The following is a 23,456-nucleotide window of genomic DNA, read 5'->3' on the forward strand; positions in this document are numbered from 1 at the left end:
TTGAAGAGATTGGTAGTATCTTTTAGAGAATCAAATCAAATGTCTATAAAAGGGATGGATATACACAAACTCCCCCCATTGCAAAATGCATGAGTATCTATATAAAGGACTAAAAAGAAACCCAAACTAGTTCTTATAAATATATATATATACATATAGAACCTTAGTTTGTTGTTCATCAATGGCGGTTGAAGAAGGAATAGATGATTATACACAAGATGGAACTGTGGATCTTAAAGGAAACCCAGTTCGTAGATCCAAGAGAGGTGGATGGACTGCTTGCTCCTTTGTTGTTGGTAAAAACCTTCATCTCTTTTGTTTTTGCAATTTCCCCCCTTCCTTTTTCCCCCTTTTGGCACAAAGGTGAAATTAATCTCGGGATAAGATCCCGAGAAAGTTGTGGGTTTCTCTCCTTTCCTTCGTTTTCTCCCTTTTGGTGGAATTCTATACGTTTGGGATTTGAGTCACGACATTTGGAATTTCTTGCTTTATTCCTAAATAACTCAACTACAAAATTAGTCCTCAAATTATGTTACTTTTCTCATTTAGGTACAATTCATATTGTCCTTAAGAATTTGTCACTTATTACGTTTTGATCAGTGGGTATTGTGTTTTGGGGTAAAACAAGATGAAATTAATAGTTTATGGATCGAAAAAATATAAGATACATGTTGATGTATTGAATCAACAGTTTTGAAAAGAGATAGGGATAAGTGATTTTATTCTTCAAGACTAGAGAGCCCGAAGTAGAGAGGACGAGGAAGGCTCCCCTCAAATGGAGCATCTTGAGGTTATTTAACCCATATGTTAACTATGGGTTTTCGGGTTGGATCATTACATATTTTATTATTACTGAAAAACAAAATTCGAGGGTAAAACTTAAAAGTTTTACATAAAAAAGACTTAATTAAATCATTAAATTTTTAAAAAGGACTAAAATACAAAATTTTAAATAACCAAAGCCGCTGTCGGCCTTGCTCAAGTGGAATATATTTTCAGACTTCTATTTTTTTTTTCTTTTAAGACAATAATCTTTTAATAGATTCATTGCAAGAGAAAAGTCTTTTTGGATTTTACTTTTTTTTAAAGACAAAACGTGATGATTTTAGTACTTTTTTTTATCAATTTAAAAGTTTGATAAAAAGGCATTAATTTGGTTCAACTACCAAATAATAAATTAAAGAAGCTTCCTTTTTCCACAAATTTAAGACCTAATTTAATGTCACCTCCATTTTTCTCTCCCATCTTTTATATCTTTCACCCGTCTTCTATAAACTTGAATCTTAATTCGATTGGTTTATAATATTTAATAAATATTTTAAATTTAAATTTCGACATTTATAACGCGTTTTTCTTTCGGGGAACTATGATGTATTGAAAAAATATCTCGTCGTCAATTAATAGAGAAAAATAAAAATTGATTTTCTTTTCATAGACCCATGGATGTGTCCATCATGGACCTACATTTAAAAAAAAAAAACCCTATCAGCATATGATGACAACGAAGTATCGAAAACTAATGTTGAGTAAGAAAAATTGAGAAAATAAGAAATTAATTCAAATTGAAATGTTCGTTTTGTAAGAATGAAGTCATTAATTTCAGGGGAGACAAAAGACAATGATGTAGTGTATTGAATTATAAAATTTGAGAAGAGTCAAAATGTAATTTTGTCGTATAGACGAGGAGAGACTAAAACCTTGTCTACCTCTCTTGAAGTTGACTTTATCGGTTTGAGAATTATTTAAATTATCCGATAGGTTTAAGGTTTTAATTTCTATGGATTTTATACAGAATATTAAGTTGAAACTTAGAAGAAGAATAATAATAAAATATGTAAATTATAAGTGAAAAAAGTACCATCTTAAAAAAGGTTAAAACATGATTCAAGTATTCTTTTCATATTTGAGATTTAATTTTTTTACTTTTTAAATTAAAAAATTTAAATTAAACTATTAATACTGTTAAAATTATTCTATTAAATCTATTAGTGTGACGTTTTGAAATAACAAAAAAACTCACTCGATAACTATTTAACCAATAAAATAACCTAATAAACGGGAATTTATTAAAAGAATTCAACAATATTAACGATCAAAGCTAGATTTTTAAATACGACATTAAAATAGTAAATCACCATAACAAGTGTATGGAGAGTAGATAGTGTTGAATCCCAGTCACCATAGCAAAGCCTTACTCTCTCGTTTTTGTTGTTTTTGAAAGTGTGAGCGCCGCTTTGTTAGAAAAAGAACATCATTAATTAATACGAATCCAACGTGTTTTGTGCAGTGTATGAAGTGTTTGAACGAATGGCGTATTATGGAATATCGTCGAATCTGGTGCTATATTTGACTAAGAAACTGCATCAAGGCACAGTGAAATCAGCGAACAATGTGACCAATTGGGTGGGCACCATTTGGATCACCCCAATCTTGGGTGCCTATGTTGCCGACGCTCATCTTGGACGCTATTGGACCTTTGTCTTTGCCTCTCTCATTTACGTCACTGTAAGTTTATTATTTTTCTCCTACTTTTTTAACTTTTAAAATTTAGGGTTTTTAGCCAATTAACAATATTATCAATTGAATTTTAATTTTAATTAAGCCTATTCGCGAGCTTTGCTTAAAACACCCCAACCCCACTGATAAAAATAGTCTATATTAATTGGTCTTACGAAAAAACATTTTTATTATATATAAGTGACGTACTTGTAGTATAGATATTTTTTATACGCATGCATGCATATTACAAGCACGTCACATATATAATAAGAATAATTAGTTTTATCATCTTAAAAAATACTCTACGAAAAGTTTTAATTTTATCCTTATCTCAATCCCATGATAATTAAAATTTTAAATCTAAACTCATTATGTTAGATTTTTTAATCACTCATTCAATCAAGAAAAGAAATGGTTTGAAATATCAAATAAGATCACATGGTTGCAAAACAGAACAAAGAAGAGAGAGATTTAAGTAAAATCACCAAGAAAATAACATTGAGTTTTCAAACATGGACAAAATGTGAGACTTTGAATATATTTATTTATTTATTCTTTTGTTACAAGACAATAAATAGATGATGATGATTAATGTCTAAGGTACTGTATATTATTGGGTTGGAAATTATTGTCAAACATGTCACAATTTCAACTTTGTATGTCTACAAAGTCTATATTTTTTTGTACATATCTTAGTCAATTTGGTACATCAATTCACATTGAATTAGACCCACATGCTATCGGTCCAAAATGAAATTGAAATTGAAAAATTAAATTTATTTAAAATATGGGTAAAATAAATATATTTAATTATTTATGGTTAAAAGTTTAATAAAAGAAAAAAAAACATAATAGTAATAAAAAATATATATTATAGGACATTTGTCAATCCCCTAATATTGTTGGAGTCTAAACATAAATATTAAATATTAAATAAAAATGATAGTAGAGTGGACCCTGAAAATTTGTATGCCCAAGGCTATAGATAAGCTTAGTTGTTGTTGATGATGATGATGAAAAAAAAAATCGATTGAACTGATGAAACACCTTTATTAATATTTTATACTTATTGTTGTCAAAATTTAAATTCTAATTAACGTGTTTTTTTAATAATTAATGTGATTTTAAGCCTTTAATCTTTTAGTGAAAACCATTCCATTAAATCAATTACATATATATTCGATCAACAGGGAATGTCATTGCTGACATTATCAGTATCAATCCCTGGACTAAAACCACCACCTTGTCACCAACCCAACATAGACGATTGCAAGAAGGCATCAACATTACAGTTAGCCACGTTTTTCGGTGCATTATATACGTTAGCCATCGGAACTGGTGGCACGAAGCCGAACATTTCGACGATTGGCGCCGACCAGTTTGATGATTTCCATCCGAAAGAGAAGGCTAGCAAGCTATCATTCTTCAATTGGTGGATGTTCAGCATCTTCTTTGGGACACTCTTTGCCAACACGGTCCTCGTATACATTCAAGACAATGTCGGTTGGACCTTAGGGTACGGTTTACCCACGCTCGGGCTCGTGATTTCTGTTATGATTTTCTTAGCTGGCACCCCGTTTTATCGGCACCGGGTACCCGCCGGGAGTCCGTTCACGAAGATGGCTATGGTCATAGTGGCCGCCGCTAGGAAATGGAGGGTGCCACTTCCTAGTGACCCTAAAGAACTACATGAACTTGACTTGGAAGAGTATGCTAGGAATGGGAAGTTCATGATTGGTTCGACACCAACTTTGAGGTTAGTATTAATTATTGTTCGCATTAGTTACTAGGGTGGAGCGAAACTCGGTTTTAAACCCAAAACACAATTCAATTTACTCGTTTTGGGTGTGTAAATTGCAGGTTTTTGAATAAAGCTGCTGTGAAAACTGGGTCAACAGATCCATGGATGCTAAGCGCAGTAACCCAAGTAGAGGAAACTAAACAAATGTTAAGAATGATCCCAATCTTGATTGCTACATTTGTGCCAAGTACCATGATTGCACAAATCAATACATTATTTATAAAACAAGGCACCACCCTTGATAGACATATAGGGAACTTTAAGATTCCCCCGGCGAGTTTAGCCGGATTCGTGACGATTTCGATGCTTGTTTGTGTCGTCCTCTATGACCGCTTTTTCGTTCCGGTCATCCGGAAATGGACTAATAATCCGAGGGGCATCACTCTACTTCAAAGGATGGGGATTGGCCTTGTTCTTCACTTCATAATCATGGCGGTTGCTTCTTTAACCGAGAGGTATAGGCTTAATGTGGCTAAGCAACATGGTTTAGTTGAAAATGGAGGCCAACTTCCATTAACCATATTCATTCTACTTCCCCAATTTGTGCTCATGGGAACAGCTGATGCATTTCTAGAGGTGGCTAAGCTCGAGTTCTTCTACGATCAAGCACCAGAAAGCATGAAGAGCCTCGGTACTTCTTATTCATCAACAAGTCTAGGGATCGGGAATTTTCTCAGCAGTTTCCTTCTGTCAACAGTTTCTGATATCACTCAAAGGGACGGTCACCAAGGATGGATCTTGAACAACCTAAACAAGTCTCATCTTGATTACTACTATGCATTTTTCGCAGTACTCAACTTCTTGAACTTCATTTTCTTCATGGCAATGATCAGGTTCTATGTCTACAAGGCCGAAGTTTCGGAATCGATGCACGTGCTTACGGAAGAACTGAAGGTGATGAGATTAAAAGCATCAAATCAAGAAGCAGCTAAAGGAATAGCTTGATGGAACAACGTTGAACAATATCACTTATACTCTCCATTGAAATTCTATGTGTTGAAGAACAATTAAAAGGTTGCCTAATGTTACAAAAGAATTGAAAATGAAGCAAAAGAAAAATGCACAGTTGCTATCTCTACCCCCCAAAAGATCTTGTTATAACATTTAAGGTAACCGAATTTGATACATTGTGCTTGCGCTCTAGTTTCCTTTCAATATAAAAAGAATATAATTTAGATCATTGAGAACCAATGCTATGAATACACCCCCCAAAACAAAAAGAATCTGTTCCGGATATGCAAAAATGTATACATTACCTGTATCACATATGTCATTTCCTTTTTGCCAATTGAAATGACTTCTTTAGGAATTGATTCGCGACTCGATCATTCCGATGGCACAAAACTCTTAGTATTGTGTTTGGATCGGATCTATCCCACCTTCCTGTTGTTGGTGGCATAGGTAGCTTTTGCCCCGTGCCTACAAGACCTATTCCACTAGTTTCACAAGTGATAATGCTGAGATCTTCCGTTAGTTGTTCGGTGGATAGAGACATCAATGATATAACCCCTTCAATGGTATCAGCCTCCTTTTTGACTATATCATCAGATATCAATCCTTCTCCGCAATTACAAAATACCCTTTTCAAACTGTCGAAATCGTCATTGATCATCTCGTGATCGGACCGATTAAAGGTCCTAGATGGTCCACCAGCGAGCAAAACCATGAGGAAAGCTTCGAATGATGCTTTCATGACTTCTTTCATTGCTACTGCTTGGACCCGATCTATGACTATTGCATTAAGAAGTGTAAGGTTCTGCTTTAGAATTTTGACTGCAGGTCGAATCCTTGAATTGGCTACGTCACCAACGTAAAGGTTCTCGTAGAAAACAGAATTCGAGTCAAGGAAGATAAGGCGGTAAGCAGCAACTTCTGATACATGATCACATGCAGATTGAATAGATGCATTAACATTTTCAAAGAAGGAATATGAAGCACCGCGTCCACTTCTTCCACTGGAATTGTTTTGTGTTGAAACTTTAGGAGAGGTGGCTAGAGCTTTATCAAGAGAAGGGAGGTTAGTGATTAGATAGTGCAAGGTATTGAGTCGAATGTAAAGGCGTTGTGTGCCACGGCTTGTCGATGGGCGAGAATGGTGACCATCCATATTCACAATTCGATGCATATGTTCTACTCCAACACTGCAAGGACTGGCCTTTTTCCAGATTTTGAAGAATTTTGAGTCTCGGTTGCATCTGGTTAGAGGAGGAAGTGTAGGGAGATAACTCTTTTTTGACCCTGAAACAAAAAAAATGAAATATCAAAAACGAGAAATACATCATCCCTATATGTTATCGACTTATTGCTAAGAATAATTAAAATTGTTCCAGGAAATCGAGTAAGCTTAAAACAGTGTATGAAACACAACGAGATGACTCTCACCACATGATGCTACAAAGGTAGTGTATTCTTGGAAGAGCTGCTCTAAACCTTCAGCTAGATCAAGAATCAGATCGTTGGTAATTCCGATTGGAATTTCGAAGAAATCTTTCACCATTTCCTTGGCCAAATTCAGTAGCTCCTCAGCGGACTGCGCATATGGCTCGGATTTGGACTTGGGATTCCAATTCTACAACATAAAACTAAAACCAATTAGTAAGCTCAATCATAAGATTATTTCTTTTTCTTAGTTATGAACTCGATAAAGAAATTACAAAGAAATTGACTGACTTCGGTTTCTTTTGCTCTAGAAAGAAGATCTTTCCCTTTTTTTAGCCTTTCATCTATCCATTGTCTCAAAAGCTTCAATATGATTGAATCAACCTCGTATGGCGACATTTCTCTAATAATTCCTTTTCCTCCATCTTCACATTCTACGGAATCTTCGACCACCATCTGAACCAAAACCTTTTCTAGTTTTGAAGCTCCTTGTAGTACCCCAACTATTTCGCTGTTCAACATACGTGTCCCAGACAAATGTTGCTTCAACAGTGCCCCATAACATTGGTGTAGTGTGACAACCGCAACTCCGGTTGCAACCGGATGCCATCTCTTCAATATAGGACTAAAAAGCTCTTTCTCTTTCTCGGCCAACACCTCAGTTTTTTTAGCGAATTTTAATATAGTTACACTAGGTTCTTCCTTTTCTTCTGTATTTGCAAGTTTGGCATTTTCATTTTCTACCATCTATAGCAACAACAACAAAAAAAGAACACTAAGGAGTAAACGAAAATTATGCCGAAAAAACGAGTAATTGGTCAAGATAGTTGCCGACAAAGTACATTACTCACCTTTGCAAATGCATTTTTCACAGAAGATCGAATGTAAAGATCTACACGATCACTGGTTGAATCCACAAGCATTATATCCCCATTTTCACCCCCTTCCCCTTCCATGATCTTAACATCTTCACCTAAAATCTTTGCTGAAGATAATGCCAAAGGCAAAAGACTTTCAATTCCACTAATAGTTCCTTTGTTGAAATAATCATGGTAGCTAAGTAACCTCTTCTCTGCCCAATTTTGAATTGAATCCAACATTAAAGACAATAGTTTCACATACGATGCCTCTCTATCCGGCTTTTTAGCGTCGTTTTCCACCTCTGTCAACATAGTATATGCGGCATAAAGAAGATCAGGCTCCGTTTGATTAGTTGAAACATATTGTTGAAAAAGCACCCAAGTGAAACAAGCATTGTGAATCGGCCTATTGATCCCCAACGTAGTCCATGTCTTTTTCATCAATTCTAGCAATTCATCGACCTCGTCAAGGACCTGGGTTTCGTCCCTGATATCGAATATGGCCTGAAGGAGACAAGTGTAGAGGTGAATGTTGAAAGGGAATCCATCAGCCCAATGGGGCACATTGTTAGGAGAGCCATTGGTACTTCGCCAAGCTAAAGAAATGGCGGTATTGCTCAATGTTCTCATCGTGTCAGAGTTCTTGCTAATGTCTATAGGCTTGAAATCACTGGAACGGATTATCTCGCGTAGACACGTCACTAAAGAATTTGATTTCTCGATAGGAACCGATGGGTAGAGGAGAAGGCCTGCTTCTAGGATTTTGAGTTGACGCTTTTGCCAAATGTGGTACTCGTGCGGATCGTTGAATTCAGATGGTTTAATAAATCGAATAAGCTCGAGTGGAAGAATGATATTGTCTGATTTCTTACCTGTCTGTTCAAAACCAACATGGAGAGATTAAACAGCAGCATTTAGCACCTAATTAAGCTTGCAAATCAATCCCAAATTCAATCCTAAGGATCTAAACATTATAATGTTACTTTTCACATCAATTAAAAGGAACAAATGAATTGGGAAATTAATTGAAGAACATAAACACAAACAAGTAATATGCATTGTAGACGGTGATATGTGGTACTTACTAGGCCAACAAGGGTTCTCATGAGAGTCTTCCTAAGTCTATTATCACTTTGTTCTGTCACCCTCATTTGTTGTCTCATAAGCTCCGCCGATGTCAAAGGTCGTCGAGGCCTCCCCGGCAACGTCGAAAACGCTGAACCGACACCAGGGCTAGAACCAGGAGACGATGGCGAAGACGACCCACCACCGCCATCGCTGCTGAAATTCAAAGAAGACATTGACATCCTCCTAGTATGTTGTGGTCTTTTCACCATCTTCAACCCCAAAGCCCTTTTAACCCTACTGGAAGGGGCATTCACCGCCCCATGGTTAGCCCGCCGACTAGGTGAACCCGGTCCTTGTGATGATAGCCCACCCGAACTCCCTTCATCCCCGTGATGATTATGCTGATTCTCATGTGATGAATAAAACATCAAAGCATTCCGACCCCCGAATCCCGGCGACGAACGACAAGACGTAAAGAAGATTTCGTAAGCCGTTTCACGAATATCATCATGGTCGATAGTTTCAAGCTTGCCAAAAGGCCATGCAAGGTCTATATTGGCGGAGCTAGAGGAGGTGGTGGGGGAGGTGGTCAAACCATAGAGAGGACCAGAGAAGAACTCCCGACGGGATTGGACCATGACGGAGGGGCGAAAGGGAGAACTCAGTGACCGGCGGAGAATGGGAAAATATCCGACGAGGCAAATAAGGGACAGAAAAAGGATAACATTTCTTTTTATAAAGAAAGAGAATAATACAAAACATACAGAGAATAATTTTTGTTGGTTATGGATGACACCATGTTTGTGTCAAAGAAGGAAAAGAGAGGACGAAAAAAAAGAGCATGGATTTGTCTGATGGGTTTGGCAACAACGTTGTAGTACCATTCAAATCAGCAAAGATAGGTTGGTGATTCACACTTAACATAGCCTCCCCATTTTTATTTTTTAAATACTATTTTAAGAATATATATATATATATATCAAATATTGGTTTTATTCTTGATTAATTCCGGGGTTTAAGTTGTGGATTGAGTCTTAACTCAATCGACATGGATATTATTGTCAATATAGGAGGATTTGAGTTGAAGTGCAGTAAAATACATTATCCTCCTATTTATAGGTTGGCCAGGTGATAATGCCATTGTATTCGCGAACTATTTGTGAGCTAGTTTGGCCAAGGGTCCTTGAGGAGCTTGCGAGGGGTTAGCTATGGACGCTTCGATAGTCTACCATGTGTCCCATTCTATTAGGGGTATAACAATCATAAACTAGGATGGACATGGGAGACATTTTTTATACGTTAAATGTAACTCAGAATTAATATTTATTGTTTAAAAAATATAGTTCATTGTTTAACGAAGTTAATATTTTTAAAATTTCTATATAGACGTAAATGATTTATTTTAAAATTGACTTGTATTAAACAAAATTTAAAATATTTTTTATATATTAAATATTAACTTTATCACCAGATTTATTTCAAGATTAAATAAATATTAACATGATGTGCTCATAGATGAAATCCTTGTGTGTATCATAGTTTTGCGTGACAAAGCTTCATTAAGAATTTTCCAGAGAAATATAATGACCTTGCATGGTAATTAGAGTTTCCATAGAAACTGTCATATTTTCTTCGAGGTTATGTTGTTTATCTGTAAATTGGTGAGTCTTGAAATAAGAATATTTCACTAAAATTTCTCCATTGTGACTATCCATAATGGACATCTCATTTCTAATTGTTCTTTGATTAGGTGTCTCTATCCGATATAATTCTTTCCATTTGACATGCTTTTCCACAATCTAGAGTTTCTCGGTTTTTCCCATCTTTCAAGGAAGTGTTCATTTGAGCAATATTTCTTAACCAAGGTTTCTCTTAAGACCCAACTTTGATTATTCGCATTTCTCCATGCTATTTTGGCCAATGGAGCTTTGTTCGAGATTTGCATCCTTTTTTGCTCGAGTTTCGTTGTGTTCTCTTCTTCTCCCTAGCTACCAGAATTTCCATTTTATTATAAATATTGTTTTGGGATGGAAGGAAATAGAATTTTATCAGGGTAAGTTTACCTCATTGGTCGAGTAGCTTGTTTTCCATGAAAGAGAGTTTGGACTCCATTCAGTTTAGCATGTCAAGTTCCATTCCCGAGTATTTGACGCCTTCTGTTGCCATCTTCACCTGTAAAACTCCTCTGAGCATTCTTTTAAATTTTGGATTATAGTTGTTGCTGATCTTAAGCCTCAACCCTGAGAAAGAGTAATAGTGATTCAATATGCTTTTAACTGCATGGCATGATTCTCTGTTACTTCTGATGAGTCCTTATATCTTCACTTTCTCGTTCTAATTTACTGATTATTAAAGAAAGAATATTTTGACATAAAACAGAACTGAAAGGTAAAAGAGGAAAAAATGAATATTCTTTGAGTGAGGTTTCACAAATATAAATAAATTAATTCTGACAATAAAATAAAATATGAATTCCAACATGAAATTTGCAAATAAACCAACTATTCATAAAATTATGTTCTTAATTTAAAACCCAGCCCAAACGAAACTAGACCTATCAGATCCAATAGTTCGATCTACATGAAATCGCAACCGTTCATTCCCAAAAATATTCCAAAATCTCAGCCGTCCAAACAGCACACAACACGATCCCTCACACTTTTCTTCCCTTTCTTTATTCTAGGCTTTAGAGCAGCTCTAACTTCCTCTCTCAAAATCGGCCCCCAAAACATTTTCTCTTCGTTATTCTCCAAATCCCTAAAAAAACCCCCCAAAACCCTAAAACCTAAAACAAGGCTATAATCGGAAGCTTGTTTCATTAGATTTGGAGGAATAAAAGAAAAGAGTAGAAAGGGGGAATGGATTCAGATCAGGGGAAGCTGTTTATTGGAGGGATATCATGGGAAACAAGTGAGGATAGGCTAAAGGAGTACTTTGGCCAGTACGGCGACATCTTGCAGACTGTTGTCATGAGAGATAAGGTCACGGGGAGACCTCGTGGCTTTGGATTTGTTGTCTTCTCAGATCCGTCCGTCATCGATACTGTTCTTCAAGAAAAGCACACCATTGATGGTAGAACGGTAATTTTTTTAAATTTTCTTAAGATGATTTTCTAGGGTTATTGTTATCTGCAGTGTGTTTTCCTTTTTAATACTAACTCTAGGTAAGGAATTAAATTTGGGGTTTTTATGTTGTTTTTCTTGATTTACTGTTTTATGATTGCATGTTTCCTTGTTTTCCTTTTTTTACATATTGTAAGTTTTCTTTCTAAGCACGGGAAGGTACTTGGATTTCTTAGTGTATGCTATATTCTTTTGGAGCCAATTTTGCACTTTAAGGTGTTTTTAATTTTTATACTATATGTATATTTGTAAAGATTATACGAGTTTCTGTATTTTATCTCTATTCTTGTTGGCCTTGCCTGGTGCAAAGATAGTTCCCAATTATAAGATAATTGTTTCCCAGGTTGAGGCAAAGAGGGCATTATCTAGAGAGGAGCAGCAAACCTCCGCTAGATCTGGTAATTTTAATCAGGGTAGAAATTCTGGAGGTGGTGGAAATATCAGAACCAAGAAGATTTTTGTTGGAGGGTTGCCTCCGACTTTAACTGAAGATGGATTTCGCCAATACTTTGAGGCTTATGGTCATGTAACTGATGTAGTAATCATGTATGACCAGAATACCCAGAGGCCTCGTGGGTTTGGTTTTATCTCCTTCGACAGTGAAGAGGCGGTTGATAGGGTTTTGCACAAGAGTTTTCATGATTTGAATGGCAAACAAGTTGAAGTGAAACCGGCCCTTCCTAAAGATGCCAATCCTGGTGGGGCTAGCCGGTCTATGGGTGGTGGTGCTGGTGGTTTTGGAGGTTACCAGGGATATGGTTCTTCTGGTGGGAATTCAAGTTCTTACGATGGTCGTATGGACTCCAATTACATGCGTGGCCAGGGTACTGGAGCTGGCTTTCCACCTTATGGTTCATCAGGATATGCACCCGGCTATGGTTATGGTCCTGCTAGTAATGGTGTTGGTTATGGTAGTTATGGCAATTATGGTGGTGCAGGTGCTGGTTATGGTGCCCCTGCCGGTGCAGCTTATGGGAATCCCAATGCTGGCTATGCAAGTGGGCCTCCTGGTGCCCCTAGAAGTTCATGGGGCACTCAAACTCCATCTGGTTATGGTGCTATGGGTTATGGGAATGCTGCTCCTTGGGGTGCTGGTCCTGGTAGCGGTGGTCCAGGTTCTGCAGCTACTGGCCAATCTCCCACTGGAGCTACTGGGTACGGCGGTCAAGGTTATGGATATGGGGGATATGGAGGTAATGATGGATCTTATGGGAACGCTGGTTATGGGGCTGCTGGAGGTCGTTCTGGTGGTACACCAAATAGTAATGCTAGTGCAGGTGGGGGAGATCTACAAGGGAGCGGTGGTGGTTACATGGGAGGTGGATATGGTGATGTAAATGGAAGTTCAGGGTATGGAAATGCATCATGGAGGTCTGATTCATCCCAAGGTTCAGGAAATTATGGGGGTAGTCAGGCCAATGGTCCTCATGGTGGACAAGGTGGCTATGGTGGTGGGTATGGTGGTGCACAGGGCCGACAAGCTCAACAGCAGTGATCCTATCGCTTGAACGACAACTTGATCTCTACCTCTTCTGTGCATAGCCTTCTCTTTGCTCTTGTAATTGTGATGGTTTCTTACTCCCAGCAGCCACAGGAGAGGCTCAAGTTGGATTTCAAATCCCCTTGGGATCGGTTGGATTGCTTGAAACCCTGTAGCTTGCAGTATCTATTTTGTTAGCCATAATAAGTAGTTTTGAGGCATAATAGATGCCTTTATTCAGTTGTGCTACTGAGTGTAGTTTTATTTGGCGTGCTTTCTTTCTTTTTGTCTTGCTGCTCCAGTACCTTATGTTTGGTAGTGTTTAAGTAAGCCTTAATAGTTTATATATCTTAAATTTGTGTTGTCTTGCTATTTTGAATATTTTGTTGTTTATATCAATCTAGGAAAATTTGACAATATGATTATGCTTGATTTGATACGATCAGTAGGGTATGGAGATTTACCAAGGATTTTTATTCATAGCAGTGGAGCTATGGGCCACTTGGGTTGATCACTCGTAGTGATAGCGATAAACGTAGTGGTAGTTGACACTTGAGGATGGCATAATCATTTTTCCCCTGTATTTGCCCTTGTGTTGTACAGGCGGAGAGATGCTCAAGAGTTCAAAGGTGGAGTCAAGTGTCCACTCATGGCTGAACCCAAGCTTTGTGGTGGGGGTTGTTCAGTGAGGGGTATGTTCAGCAGAGGACTTGCTCAGTTCATATTTTGAATTAACTTGAGATGGGAGAGGCTCTTCCCCACCCAGGTCTCGCCACTACGCCGTGAATTCTTGGCTTTTGAAGTCGAATGGTTTCCCTATCTTCCTCCAGGTTCTGTGGGGTTTTATTCAAGATGGAATTGAATTAGTGAAGCACACTGCTCGGGGGTATGTTGACCCGAAGCTTAGCTGACAGATCAAGATTACAGTACTCCCTAATTATTGAGTGTGCCTTTTGATTCTTTGGAGTAGTGATTACTGCTTATAGAGCACTAGAAAAGTACATGTCCTTAAAGTTCCCATTAGTTTTGGAATGAATTAATTGAGTTTTGCCAAACATTTAATGCAAGGGCTTTTTCTCCTTTTTACTGGCAGTAGGTTAAATTCTCATGAATACTTTTGGTAACCTCATAATTATTCATTATTCTGGGCAGTTGAATTGAGTTTCGGTTGGTGTAAGGAGATAAGGACTTAGGGTTTATGTTTTCAGGATTTGAATGCTCAAAGCATTTAGGATCAAGCTTTTATACGTTCGGCTTCTTGACAACCACTAGAAATGACTTGGTGAATGTATGGCAGCATGTATGGATAGAAAAACTCAGCTTCTCTATTATCAATAGAGTTAGGCAATGAAAACCGCAGCTCTGATTATTACATTAGCTTTAGTTATTGCATTGAGAATTGAAAAAGCTGGTAGAAGGTAAGTAATGGGCGATGGTTGTGCAGCAACAATTTGGCAGCCTTGACCGAAGTGAAAACCTTGGAATGGACATCCAGGTTGTATGCTTAATGCCTTTAAACAAGATCAGTTTTGAAGATGAGTTGTTTTCTGCTTTTATTATTCTAAAACTACTATTGCTTTCTACTTCTGTTGCTTAGCTAGTGCAAATGAAGATTAAGTTTTTAAAGGAATTATTGGTTTTTTTTTGAGATGTTGAAACTCATTATCAACATGATTTCACGAATTCTCAATTTATATTGCCAGCAATTTTAACCCAGAGGATGAATACTGTGTTTTCTGTTTTTGAAAAAAGTTTGATCATTGCTATCAGAAAACTTTTGAGAAGCTTCATTGAAAAGTTTTTTTTTTCCAGAAGTCAAGTTAAAAATTTATTTAAAAAGTTATTTGTTTACAAAAAAAATTTATTTGAAATAAAAATTTGGGTTGAGAAGTGTTTTTTAAATTTAATGATGAACAAAGCTGAAGTGGTAGCATTCTCAAGTCAGACCACGTGGTTACCGATCGCTCAAGGTTTGCTTTTTTTTGACATTTAAATAGATATTTTTCGCTTTTTGAAGTTCTGATAACGTTATCGACAGTAGTATTGGACTTGTTGAGGAATTCATTGGTTTTGGACAAAGAATGAAATCCCTCAACAATATGCTCCAATATGTAACAACTTTATGTAAAAAGATTGGTGATTGTGAAGATTGAGAGATTTGAGTTCAACCTAGAGGTGATCATGGGTCGGGTCGGGTCGGGTCTAGACAAAATTTTAGGCTCGGGTTCGGCCCGACTTGAAATATGAGACTAAAAGTTTGTCTAAGTCTGGCTCGAAAGAAAATTGCTAAGCCTGAGCTTGGTCCGGCCCGACTCATATTAAATATATATTTAATATACAAAATATATATTTGATTAAAAATAAAAAATATATATTTGATTAAAAATAAAAAAAATATTTTTTACTCAAATCCTCTCATTTTTTGAGCAGATCGTACCCATCATTTTTCTATTTAATTCACTAAGAAAGTAATATCTAGTTTAGTTTGAGAAAGTAATATTCAATTTAGATAGAAAATTTTTTGAATGTCTAATTTTTCGTATATTATAATTCATTAATATTACGTTTGGTAGGAGTATTATTTTTATTATATATGTTTTAGTATATGAGTGAGCAATAAACTAATTCAATTAATAATATTTTTTTATATATGTCTTGTAATACCTAAATTTTACCTGCCCCTAATGAACAGTCCATTTCTTTTACAAAAACCAAATCTGAATTACAAACAGGCTTATACGGCCCAAACCCGGAATAAAACAAAAAAGCAAACAAGAATCGGCAGAATAACAAGAAAATCGGAGGAAATCAGCGAGATGCACTAAGAGATTTCATACCTTTTTTCTTTTGTTCATAACTGCTATAAAGCAGACTCAAAATATTGTAAAATGGGGGGATTCTTCCGGAAAATCAATAAAAAGAGAAAACAGATTCAAAAATATTGGAATAACACTGGGAGAGGGAAAACTTACCTTTTCGCCGAAATCGCCGAGTTGGTGCCCTCTCTGTCGCAATTGGAAACAGAGGCATCGACGGAGGCCGTAGGGTGGTTTGAACGGCGGCGGCAGTGAGGAGAGCAAAACCCTAGCAGAGGGTTCCTCTGCTGTTTTAAAACAAGGGAAAAAATGAATTTTTTTTAAGAAAAATTGATTTTATAACGGTCATGAAACAACGCCGTTTGAGGTCTGCTTCAGTGGCCTCAAAACGACGTCGTATAGGCCGAAACCCGACAACCCGACCTGAAAGGCACTAGATCCGCGTGTTTTATAGCACATGGGAAATTTTGCCAATCAGTCCCCTTACTTTTGTAGCGTATTTAAATTAAATTTTTTATTTTTTTAAATTTTGCTTCGCATTTTGTTTTATTGCAAATTGGTCCCTGTCACTGCACAGCATTTTGGGGAGATGGATTATTTCTGATTTAGCCCCCCATGTAATCCGCGTGTCGCAATTTGGCCCAAAATTTTGCTTAAATTTCATTTATTTCCTGTTGTTTTAGTTTTGTTGACTATTTAGTCCTTTTTTATTTTTGTTTTTAAATTTTATTATTATTATTATTATTATTATTATTATTATTATTATTATTTCCATGTACATACATACATTTTTTTATAATATATATGTGCATATATGTTTTAAATTTTTGTAGAAGATATACAAGAACATATTTTATTTAGATTTTATCTTCACAATTTTTATATACACGCATGTACATATATTTATTAATTAATTTCGATAATGTAATTATTATTTAATCTATATGTATATATATATATTTTTGAGAGTATCTATATGTATATATATTATATGTACATGTATATATATTTATATTTATATTTTTTTCTAATGAATATTCTTTTATATTTATATATATACATATATATCTATGTTTTTTTATTTATTTTTGAAAATGCTTAAATACATACTTATATTTTTAACACATATTTTATAATTTATAAATATATATATACACATATTTATATATTTTTCTTTATTTTCATAAATGCATTACATATTTTGTTCATATAAATTTTATAATCCAAAATTTTATATGTAAATCATATGTATGTCTTTTATAATTTCGATGTATATATTATATACCTTCTATTCTTTTTATTTATTTTGTTTATTTACTTCATTTGTTATTTATTTGTGTTCACATCTATATTTTAAAAGAAATTTTTTTTATTTTGCTCATTTATTTGATATTTTGCATGGCATTGTTTTTTTATTTAATTTCGTTTATTTACTATTTATGTTATTTCTATATCGTTGTTGTATTTATTATTATTATTTGTTATTGCGACATTTATACATACATTCAATATAACATTACATCATCTTCCTCCTCGATTTTAAAAATAGAAAATTTTCAAAATAGAGATAATACTCGTATTTAGGATTTTCAAGGAAATTGAGCCCTAACATATTGGGTTCCAATTTTCTTCGTTAAATCTAAAAATCGAGAATTGCTCTTTAATCAAAAAATAAAAACTCATTATTGGGAATTCAACACGTTGTGTCCTAACGTATTGGATGTGACGCACTGATTTCTCGAAATGAAGATTTTTTAAAAAAAATAATAAAGGAAATATTCAATGTTTAGAATTTGGAGAGATTGTGCCCTAACTTATTGGGCCTCGATTTCCTTGTAAATTTTAAACAAATGAATATTCTTTTAAATTTCATTACACAAGTATTTTGGACAAACTCACTTTTGAAGAAATAAAATATCGTGCCCTAACGCATTGGATGTGACATTTTCTTCTCTAAAATGAAAGAGTCTTAATGAAAAACTCAATTTAATTAGGGATTATTTTTTTCATTCGACCTTAAGACATTAAATAATCAATTTGATACTAATTTTGGGCGTTATGAGGGTGCTAATCCTTCCTCGTACGTAACTGACTCCCGGATCCGTTTTTCTAAAACTCGTAGACCAAATCCGTTTTTAGGTGATCCAATCACACCTCAATAAAAGATTGGTGGCGACTCCCAATTTTTTGTTTTTTAAAGTCGACAACTAAAACCTTTGTTTTTAAAAAAAATGGTTTCGACAGCTTGGCGACTTCGCTGGGGACCTTTTTTAAAAAATAAGAGAGTCGAGCCACAAAGTTGATTAATTCTTGTCTTATGGTCGAAAATTTCATTTTTTTTAGAAAAAAAATTCATGGTATCCTGTTGCATTCATTAGTTCTTGCTTAATGGATTTAAGTATTGTTCGCATTACGCATTACGCATTACATGAGTGGAATAATTTTACCCTTTTAAGTGAGAGCGAGAAACTAGTCCTTCGTGAGGTTTTCACCTCCATGCAGGTTAGTGGACTGCTTCCGGGATACATCCGTACCTATGTCTTCGTGAGATTTTCATCTCCCTGCAGCCATAGGGAAATGTATTCTCTTGAACTAAACTCGGTCTATATGAGCCTATAATGGGTGAGGATTGAGGAATCTGCTGGTTTGGGTACCCTTACTTTAGAACTAAACCGCATATAATGAGCCTTATGAGCTTACCTTAGGTAGAACCACACTAAACCCTAGTAGATATCCTAATAGGTGTTTTACTATTTCTTGATTATATTCTATGTTTATATATGATACTGACCTTTTGTGTTTTATTTTGATTGCATGACATAGCATTTTCATCATAAAAAAGAGGTGTTGATTCACGCTCAGTTGCTCAATAGAGAGCTTGTCATAAGGAAATGAGTTTCTTGATAAAGTGGATGACAATATGGTTGTCCGAATATGGTCCAAGAAAACGTGACAAGAGAAGGATAATAGTTTAATGGAAGACTACACGACTATGGTTACGTTACCCAAGGATTCAAGATGACAAAGATTATTCGAGAGCCGCTGAACTTTCTTAAAGAGAAGCCAACGAGCATCACGCGGATGAGTAGGCAACGAGTTACGACCCGGATCGAGCAAAAAAGAGATAGAAGAAACGTCGTTTTGGAAGAGTTCGTGAGATTTATCTTAGCGCTCGAATGAAGAAGAGGATCGAATGTCTCCGCCTATGAGGGCAAGGCCGTATAAATATCCATTTTATGTAAAGAGATTTGTTTTCTAGTAAAGTTTTCTAAATGGAATTGAATCAGAATCAATGTCTCTTTATGCACTCATTGCATGCATTCGCATTACATGACATCATACGCATTAAAGTCCACTAAAAGAGCCTAATCGATTAAAATCATTCCTCAGTTAATCTGGAAATCGACCAACCTACCAAACACCGCTACGATACTCGATCAAAAACTAAAGACATGGACCAAAGGCTAGAACAGTTTCAAAAAGAAATGCAAGATCAGCTTCAACAACAAATGAATGGGCAACTTGAGAAGATTCAACAAAAAATGATGGATAAAATGATGGAATCTCAGGGGAATATGATGGCTAAGTTGACTCAGTTGTTGATTGGAGGAGTTGATAAAGGAAAAAGCTCTGTTGAAGAAGGAGACAGTGAGGAACCTGTCTATCCTCCAGGCTTTACCCTTCAGCAAGTTGAGATATATCAGCACAAATCCTCTGTCACCATTAAGCCTCAGCAGTTTCAGGCCAATGCTGCAACGCCAATGAATTTTCAGGCTGGATCAGGCTCTAACCCCAGAGACAACCTTGTTAATCGTGCTATCCCTAACTTCGATGAAATAGCTGGAAAAGAAAAAGTGAAGGATGAATTGCCAAAACAGTTAGAGGAAAAGTACAAATGGCTTGAGGAAAAACTTCGGGCAATAGAAGGTATTGAGAGCTACCAGGGGTTTAATGCTAAAGAATTGAGCTTGGTTCCAGATTTGGTACTCCTTCACAAGTTCAAAATGCCAAAGTTTGAGAAGCACAATGGAACTAGTGGTCTTGAAGCTCATATTACTATGTTTTGTAGACGGATGACTGGATATGTTAATAATGACCAACTGCTAATACATTGCTTCCAGGACAGCCTCACAGGGGCAGCATCCAAGTGGTACAATCAACTGAGCCGTACCAGGATTAGTTCATGGAGAGATTAAGCACAGGCATTCATAAAATAGTACAGTCATGTAACTGACATGGTACCTGATAGAATCACTCTACAAAACATGGAAAAGAAACCCGGTGAAAGTTTTAAGCAATACGCGCAGAGGTGGAGGGAGGTTGCCGTCCAAGTTCAGCCATCCCTTCTAGAGAGAGAAATGACAATGCTTTTCGTTAACACATTGAAAGCCTCATTCACTACGCATATGTTAGGAAGTGCTACTAAAAGCTTTTCTGACATAATTATGAATGGTGAAATGATAGAAAATGCTATCAGAAACGAAAAGATAGATGCTGGAAAAGGTAGCAGAAGGCCAACCTCGAAGAAAAAGGAAAATGAGGTTAATAACACCAATTATTCAAAGATGATTACGGTGAATCAGCAGAGAAACGTAGCTGATAACCAACAAGGAGTGAAACAAGGTACTGAGAAGCTCCAGTTCACACCAATTCCGATGTCGTATAAGGAGCTATATCAAAACTTGTTCAATGCACATATTGTTGCCCCTTCCTACTTAAAACCTCCACAACTTCCGTATCCCAAGTGGTATGACGCTAACGCACAATGTGATTATTATGCAGGAATTACGGGGCACTCAATAGAGAATTGTATTACCTTCAAAAAGCTAATTGAAAAATTCATCAACGTGGGTATTGTCAAGTTGGATGACTCATCTAATGCAGAAAATCCGCTACCCAATCATGATTGATAATGGGGTGAATGCAGTATATGAAGAGGTGTTGGGAAGTGTTCACATCAATGTCATATACGAAGACACAATTGAAAAGGGACATTGTTAAATGTCCACCCTTATAAATTTGGGAGTGTTCTAAGTAACTAGATTACAGAAGAAATCTCTGTAGTCTTTAGAGCTTATTTAGAGTAATGTTCAGAGCATTCTTGTTGTTTTTAGCCTAAAAATGATAGGAATTCCTTTGTGAAATAGGCTCTTGTCTGAACATCATTATTCTAATAAAATACATCTTTGCATTTATTTTTTAGCCAATATTCTTTCATACTTTGCAAGTAATTATTCTTTCACACATCCTTTTGTATATGCTTTTGCACTTACTATGAGTCCCCGGATATCAATGATATGAGTGACACTGCTACAAACTTAGAATCTTCTTTTGAGCGAGATATGTGTTTAAAGGGATCTCATAACTTTGAAGATGATATAGATTGTAGCCTATTTTCGAACTTGTTAGGGATGGTAGAACAAGTCTAAAAACGGATCTTACCCTACAAAAAAATCATTGGGATACCTGACTTCTCCTTATGTGGGGCATGAAAGTCAGTTGGTCGATCTCGCCAAAAGAGTTCGACGGTCATCAATTTCATCTTTGTGGTCGTTAATTACTTTACTAAATGGGTAGAAGCTGCCTCGTATGCCAATGTCATAAAGTCGGCAGACAACAAATTCTTGAAGAATCCTATGTCAGTATGGAACCCCAAAAGGATCACATCTGACAATGTACTAAATTTGAACAACAGCCATATCAAAAGTTTGCAGTCTGTTCACGATTAATGCTAATATCGCCAAAAAAAACTCCACCGGGGCAATGCCTTTCTCCTAGGCCCATTGCGGTATTGCCTATTGAATACAAGATTCTTTCTCCATGAGCTTTTGGATTAATTTCGATTGAAGAGGAATGTTCAAAGTTATTCATCATGGTTAAATGCGCCAAAATCAAATAATACGAGCTCACAAAAAGGTTCACCCTAGAGAATTCTTTGAGAGGGACCTGGTATTGAAGAAGATCATTCCCATACAAAAAAAAACTTCATCCCAAGCTGGGAAGAACCTTATGTGGAAGGCCTTATTTGGAAAAGCGTCGATTTTGATCAGAAGGGATAACAATGACATACCTAATCCTATGAGTTCAGATTCTTAAAAAAAAAGTAAGAGGAGAGGCCAATGTGAAAATCCGCAAAGGACACCTTGAGACCAAAGGGGATTTGAGTTGAAAACCCGAAAAGGGCGGCTCAAATATTGATCAGAATGAGGCATGAAGTGATTAGAGCAACTCGAATCTTAATCAGATTAGGGCATGTAGTGATCTAGTTATATTTGAATCAACAGGAAAGAGTAGGCTACACCTTGAGGCATCGACAGAGTACTGTAGATCTCTCAAACACATGTCAAACTCAGGAGGGTCTTCAGAAAGTTTGTACAGAGAGGTTCAAGCTGCGATATCTGGGGCACCCAATTTTCAAACTATTGAATTTGATGTTCTTGGAATACTTTATTCTTTTCCAAGATACACATTCCCAATCAATTTCTTTGTTACCCTTCTTTACTATTTTTGATAATTTATTCATTTCGAGCTATGCTCAGAATTAACTTTATTCTTATCCATGGTTATGACCTTGTTGCAAGCATGTTGCATTGGAATAATGATTAATGGACTAATAAAACTTTCACAAGGGAAGTTTTGCATATTACTTTAGAAGTTTCTAAATAATACAGGAACCTAAAACAAGACTATTGTTTAGAACGCACTAAATTTAAAGGTTGGAAATTTAAGAAGGAAAAGTCTAAATTAGGACTTTCTCATTGGATTTTGTCATCAAAAACATTGATTAAGCAAAGTGACAAGATGTCAGGTTGGTGATAAAGCTAAAATAAGTAAGCAATGATCACCAGACAATAGGAAGAGGTTTCCTCGAAGAAGAAAGTCTTCATTTGTGTATAAGCCTTTGGTACGATACCTTAGGCATGGTGTAAAGGACCAAAGAATTTCACATTCTGTATCCTTGAATTATGATAGGAGTGGATTGAGAAAAAGCCATATATTTTTACCCTTGGGTTATAGTGGGAGAATGATGGTACAAATTTTGTGTCCGAGTGGATTGAACTTTGAGGTTTACAGTGGGGGCAATCTGACTAAGTGAAAAAGCCAGCTGAGCAGGAAGGCGTTGTAGCACATCAGTAATAAAACCTTAATAAAATTTGAGCAATGATGACTTAAGTGAAAAAGGGATCATTCTCAAAAAATAGCATTCTACATTCATGCAAACACCATTCACACACGTCTAGTTAGGAGCATTTGATGCATTTCGATAATGCCATCCTAATCTTAGGCATATTTAGGTTTATTATACAGGTCATGTTCCTCAGAGAACAGATCGAAGATACCAGCCTTGCCTCTCTGGGTTATAGCAGAGCAGGTTGAAGACAACAGATCTTGCCTTCCTGTACCGACAGTGAAGCAGATCAAAGATACCAG

General features: G+C 36.1%; 3 protein-coding genes across 3 annotated transcripts; 2 read left to right on the plus strand and 1 right to left on the minus strand.

Annotated features, from left to right (window-relative positions):
• Nucleotides 1–32: 32 nt before the first annotated feature.
• LOC107932170 (protein NRT1/ PTR FAMILY 5.2) lies at nt 33–5,480 on the plus strand. The gene is made up of 4 exons (XM_016864124.2): nt 33–296; nt 2,288–2,505; nt 3,690–4,255; nt 4,360–5,480. Exons 1-4 carry the CDS (start codon nt 182–184, stop codon nt 5,243–5,245), a joined length of 1,785 nt encoding a protein of 594 aa, XP_016719613.1. The 5' UTR covers nt 33–181; the 3' UTR covers nt 5,246–5,480.
• Nucleotides 4,446–9,490, minus strand: LOC107932169 (protein unc-13 homolog). The gene is made up of 6 exons (XM_016864122.2): nt 8,625–9,490; nt 7,531–8,415; nt 6,971–7,426; nt 6,683–6,869; nt 5,557–6,538; nt 4,446–5,188 (listed from the first exon to the last, which is right to left on the minus strand). Exons 1-5 carry the CDS (start codon nt 9,243–9,245, stop codon nt 5,571–5,573), a joined length of 3,117 nt encoding a protein of 1,038 aa, XP_016719611.1. The 5' UTR covers nt 9,246–9,490; the 3' UTR covers nt 4,446–5,188; nt 5,557–5,570.
• Nucleotides 9,491–11,254: 1,764 nt separating this feature from the next.
• On the plus strand, nt 11,255–13,557 carry LOC107932143 (heterogeneous nuclear ribonucleoprotein 1). Its single transcript, XM_016864090.2, has 2 exons — nt 11,255–11,687; nt 12,073–13,557. Exons 1-2 carry the CDS (start codon nt 11,466–11,468, stop codon nt 13,222–13,224), a joined length of 1,374 nt encoding a protein of 457 aa, XP_016719579.1. The 5' UTR covers nt 11,255–11,465; the 3' UTR covers nt 13,225–13,557.
• Nucleotides 13,558–23,456: the final 9,899 nt, after the last annotated feature.

The sequence above is a fragment of the Gossypium hirsutum genome, chromosome D02 (assembly GCF_007990345.1).
Source record: "Gossypium hirsutum isolate 1008001.06 chromosome D02, Gossypium_hirsutum_v2.1, whole genome shotgun sequence".
NCBI lineage: Eukaryota > Viridiplantae > Streptophyta > Magnoliopsida > Malvales > Malvaceae > Gossypium > Gossypium hirsutum.

What these genes read in the sequence shown, in the direction of transcription:
- LOC107932169 (XM_016864122.2), bottom strand. Translation starts at nt 9,245, where the DNA reads ATGGTCCAATCCCGTCGGGAGTTCTTCTCTGGTCCTCTCTATGGTTTG. An exon ending in TGAGAACCCTTGTTGGCCTA is followed by an intron (nt 8,416 to 8,624) that starts GTAAGTACCACA and finishes GGTTTTGAACAG; the next exon opens with ACAGGTAAGAAATCAGACAA. An exon ending in TGAAAAATGCATTTGCAAAG is followed by an intron (nt 7,427 to 7,530) that starts GTGAGTAATGTA and finishes TTGTTGCTATAG; the next exon opens with ATGGTAGAAAATGAAAATGC.
- LOC107932143 (XM_016864090.2), top strand. Translation starts at nt 11,466, where the DNA reads ATGGATTCAGATCAGGGGAAGCTGTTTATTGGAGGGATATCATGGGAA. An exon ending in ACACCATTGATGGTAGAACG is followed by an intron (nt 11,688 to 12,072) that starts GTAATTTTTTTA and finishes ATTGTTTCCCAG; the next exon opens with GTTGAGGCAAAGAGGGCATT.
- LOC107932170 (XM_016864124.2), top strand. Translation starts at nt 182, where the DNA reads ATGGCGGTTGAAGAAGGAATAGATGATTATACACAAGATGGAACTGTG. An exon ending in TGCTTGCTCCTTTGTTGTTG is followed by an intron (nt 297 to 2,287) that starts GTAAAAACCTTC and finishes TGTTTTGTGCAG; the next exon opens with TGTATGAAGTGTTTGAACGA. An exon ending in GGTTCGACACCAACTTTGAG is followed by an intron (nt 4,256 to 4,359) that starts GTTAGTATTAAT and finishes TGTAAATTGCAG; the next exon opens with GTTTTTGAATAAAGCTGCTG.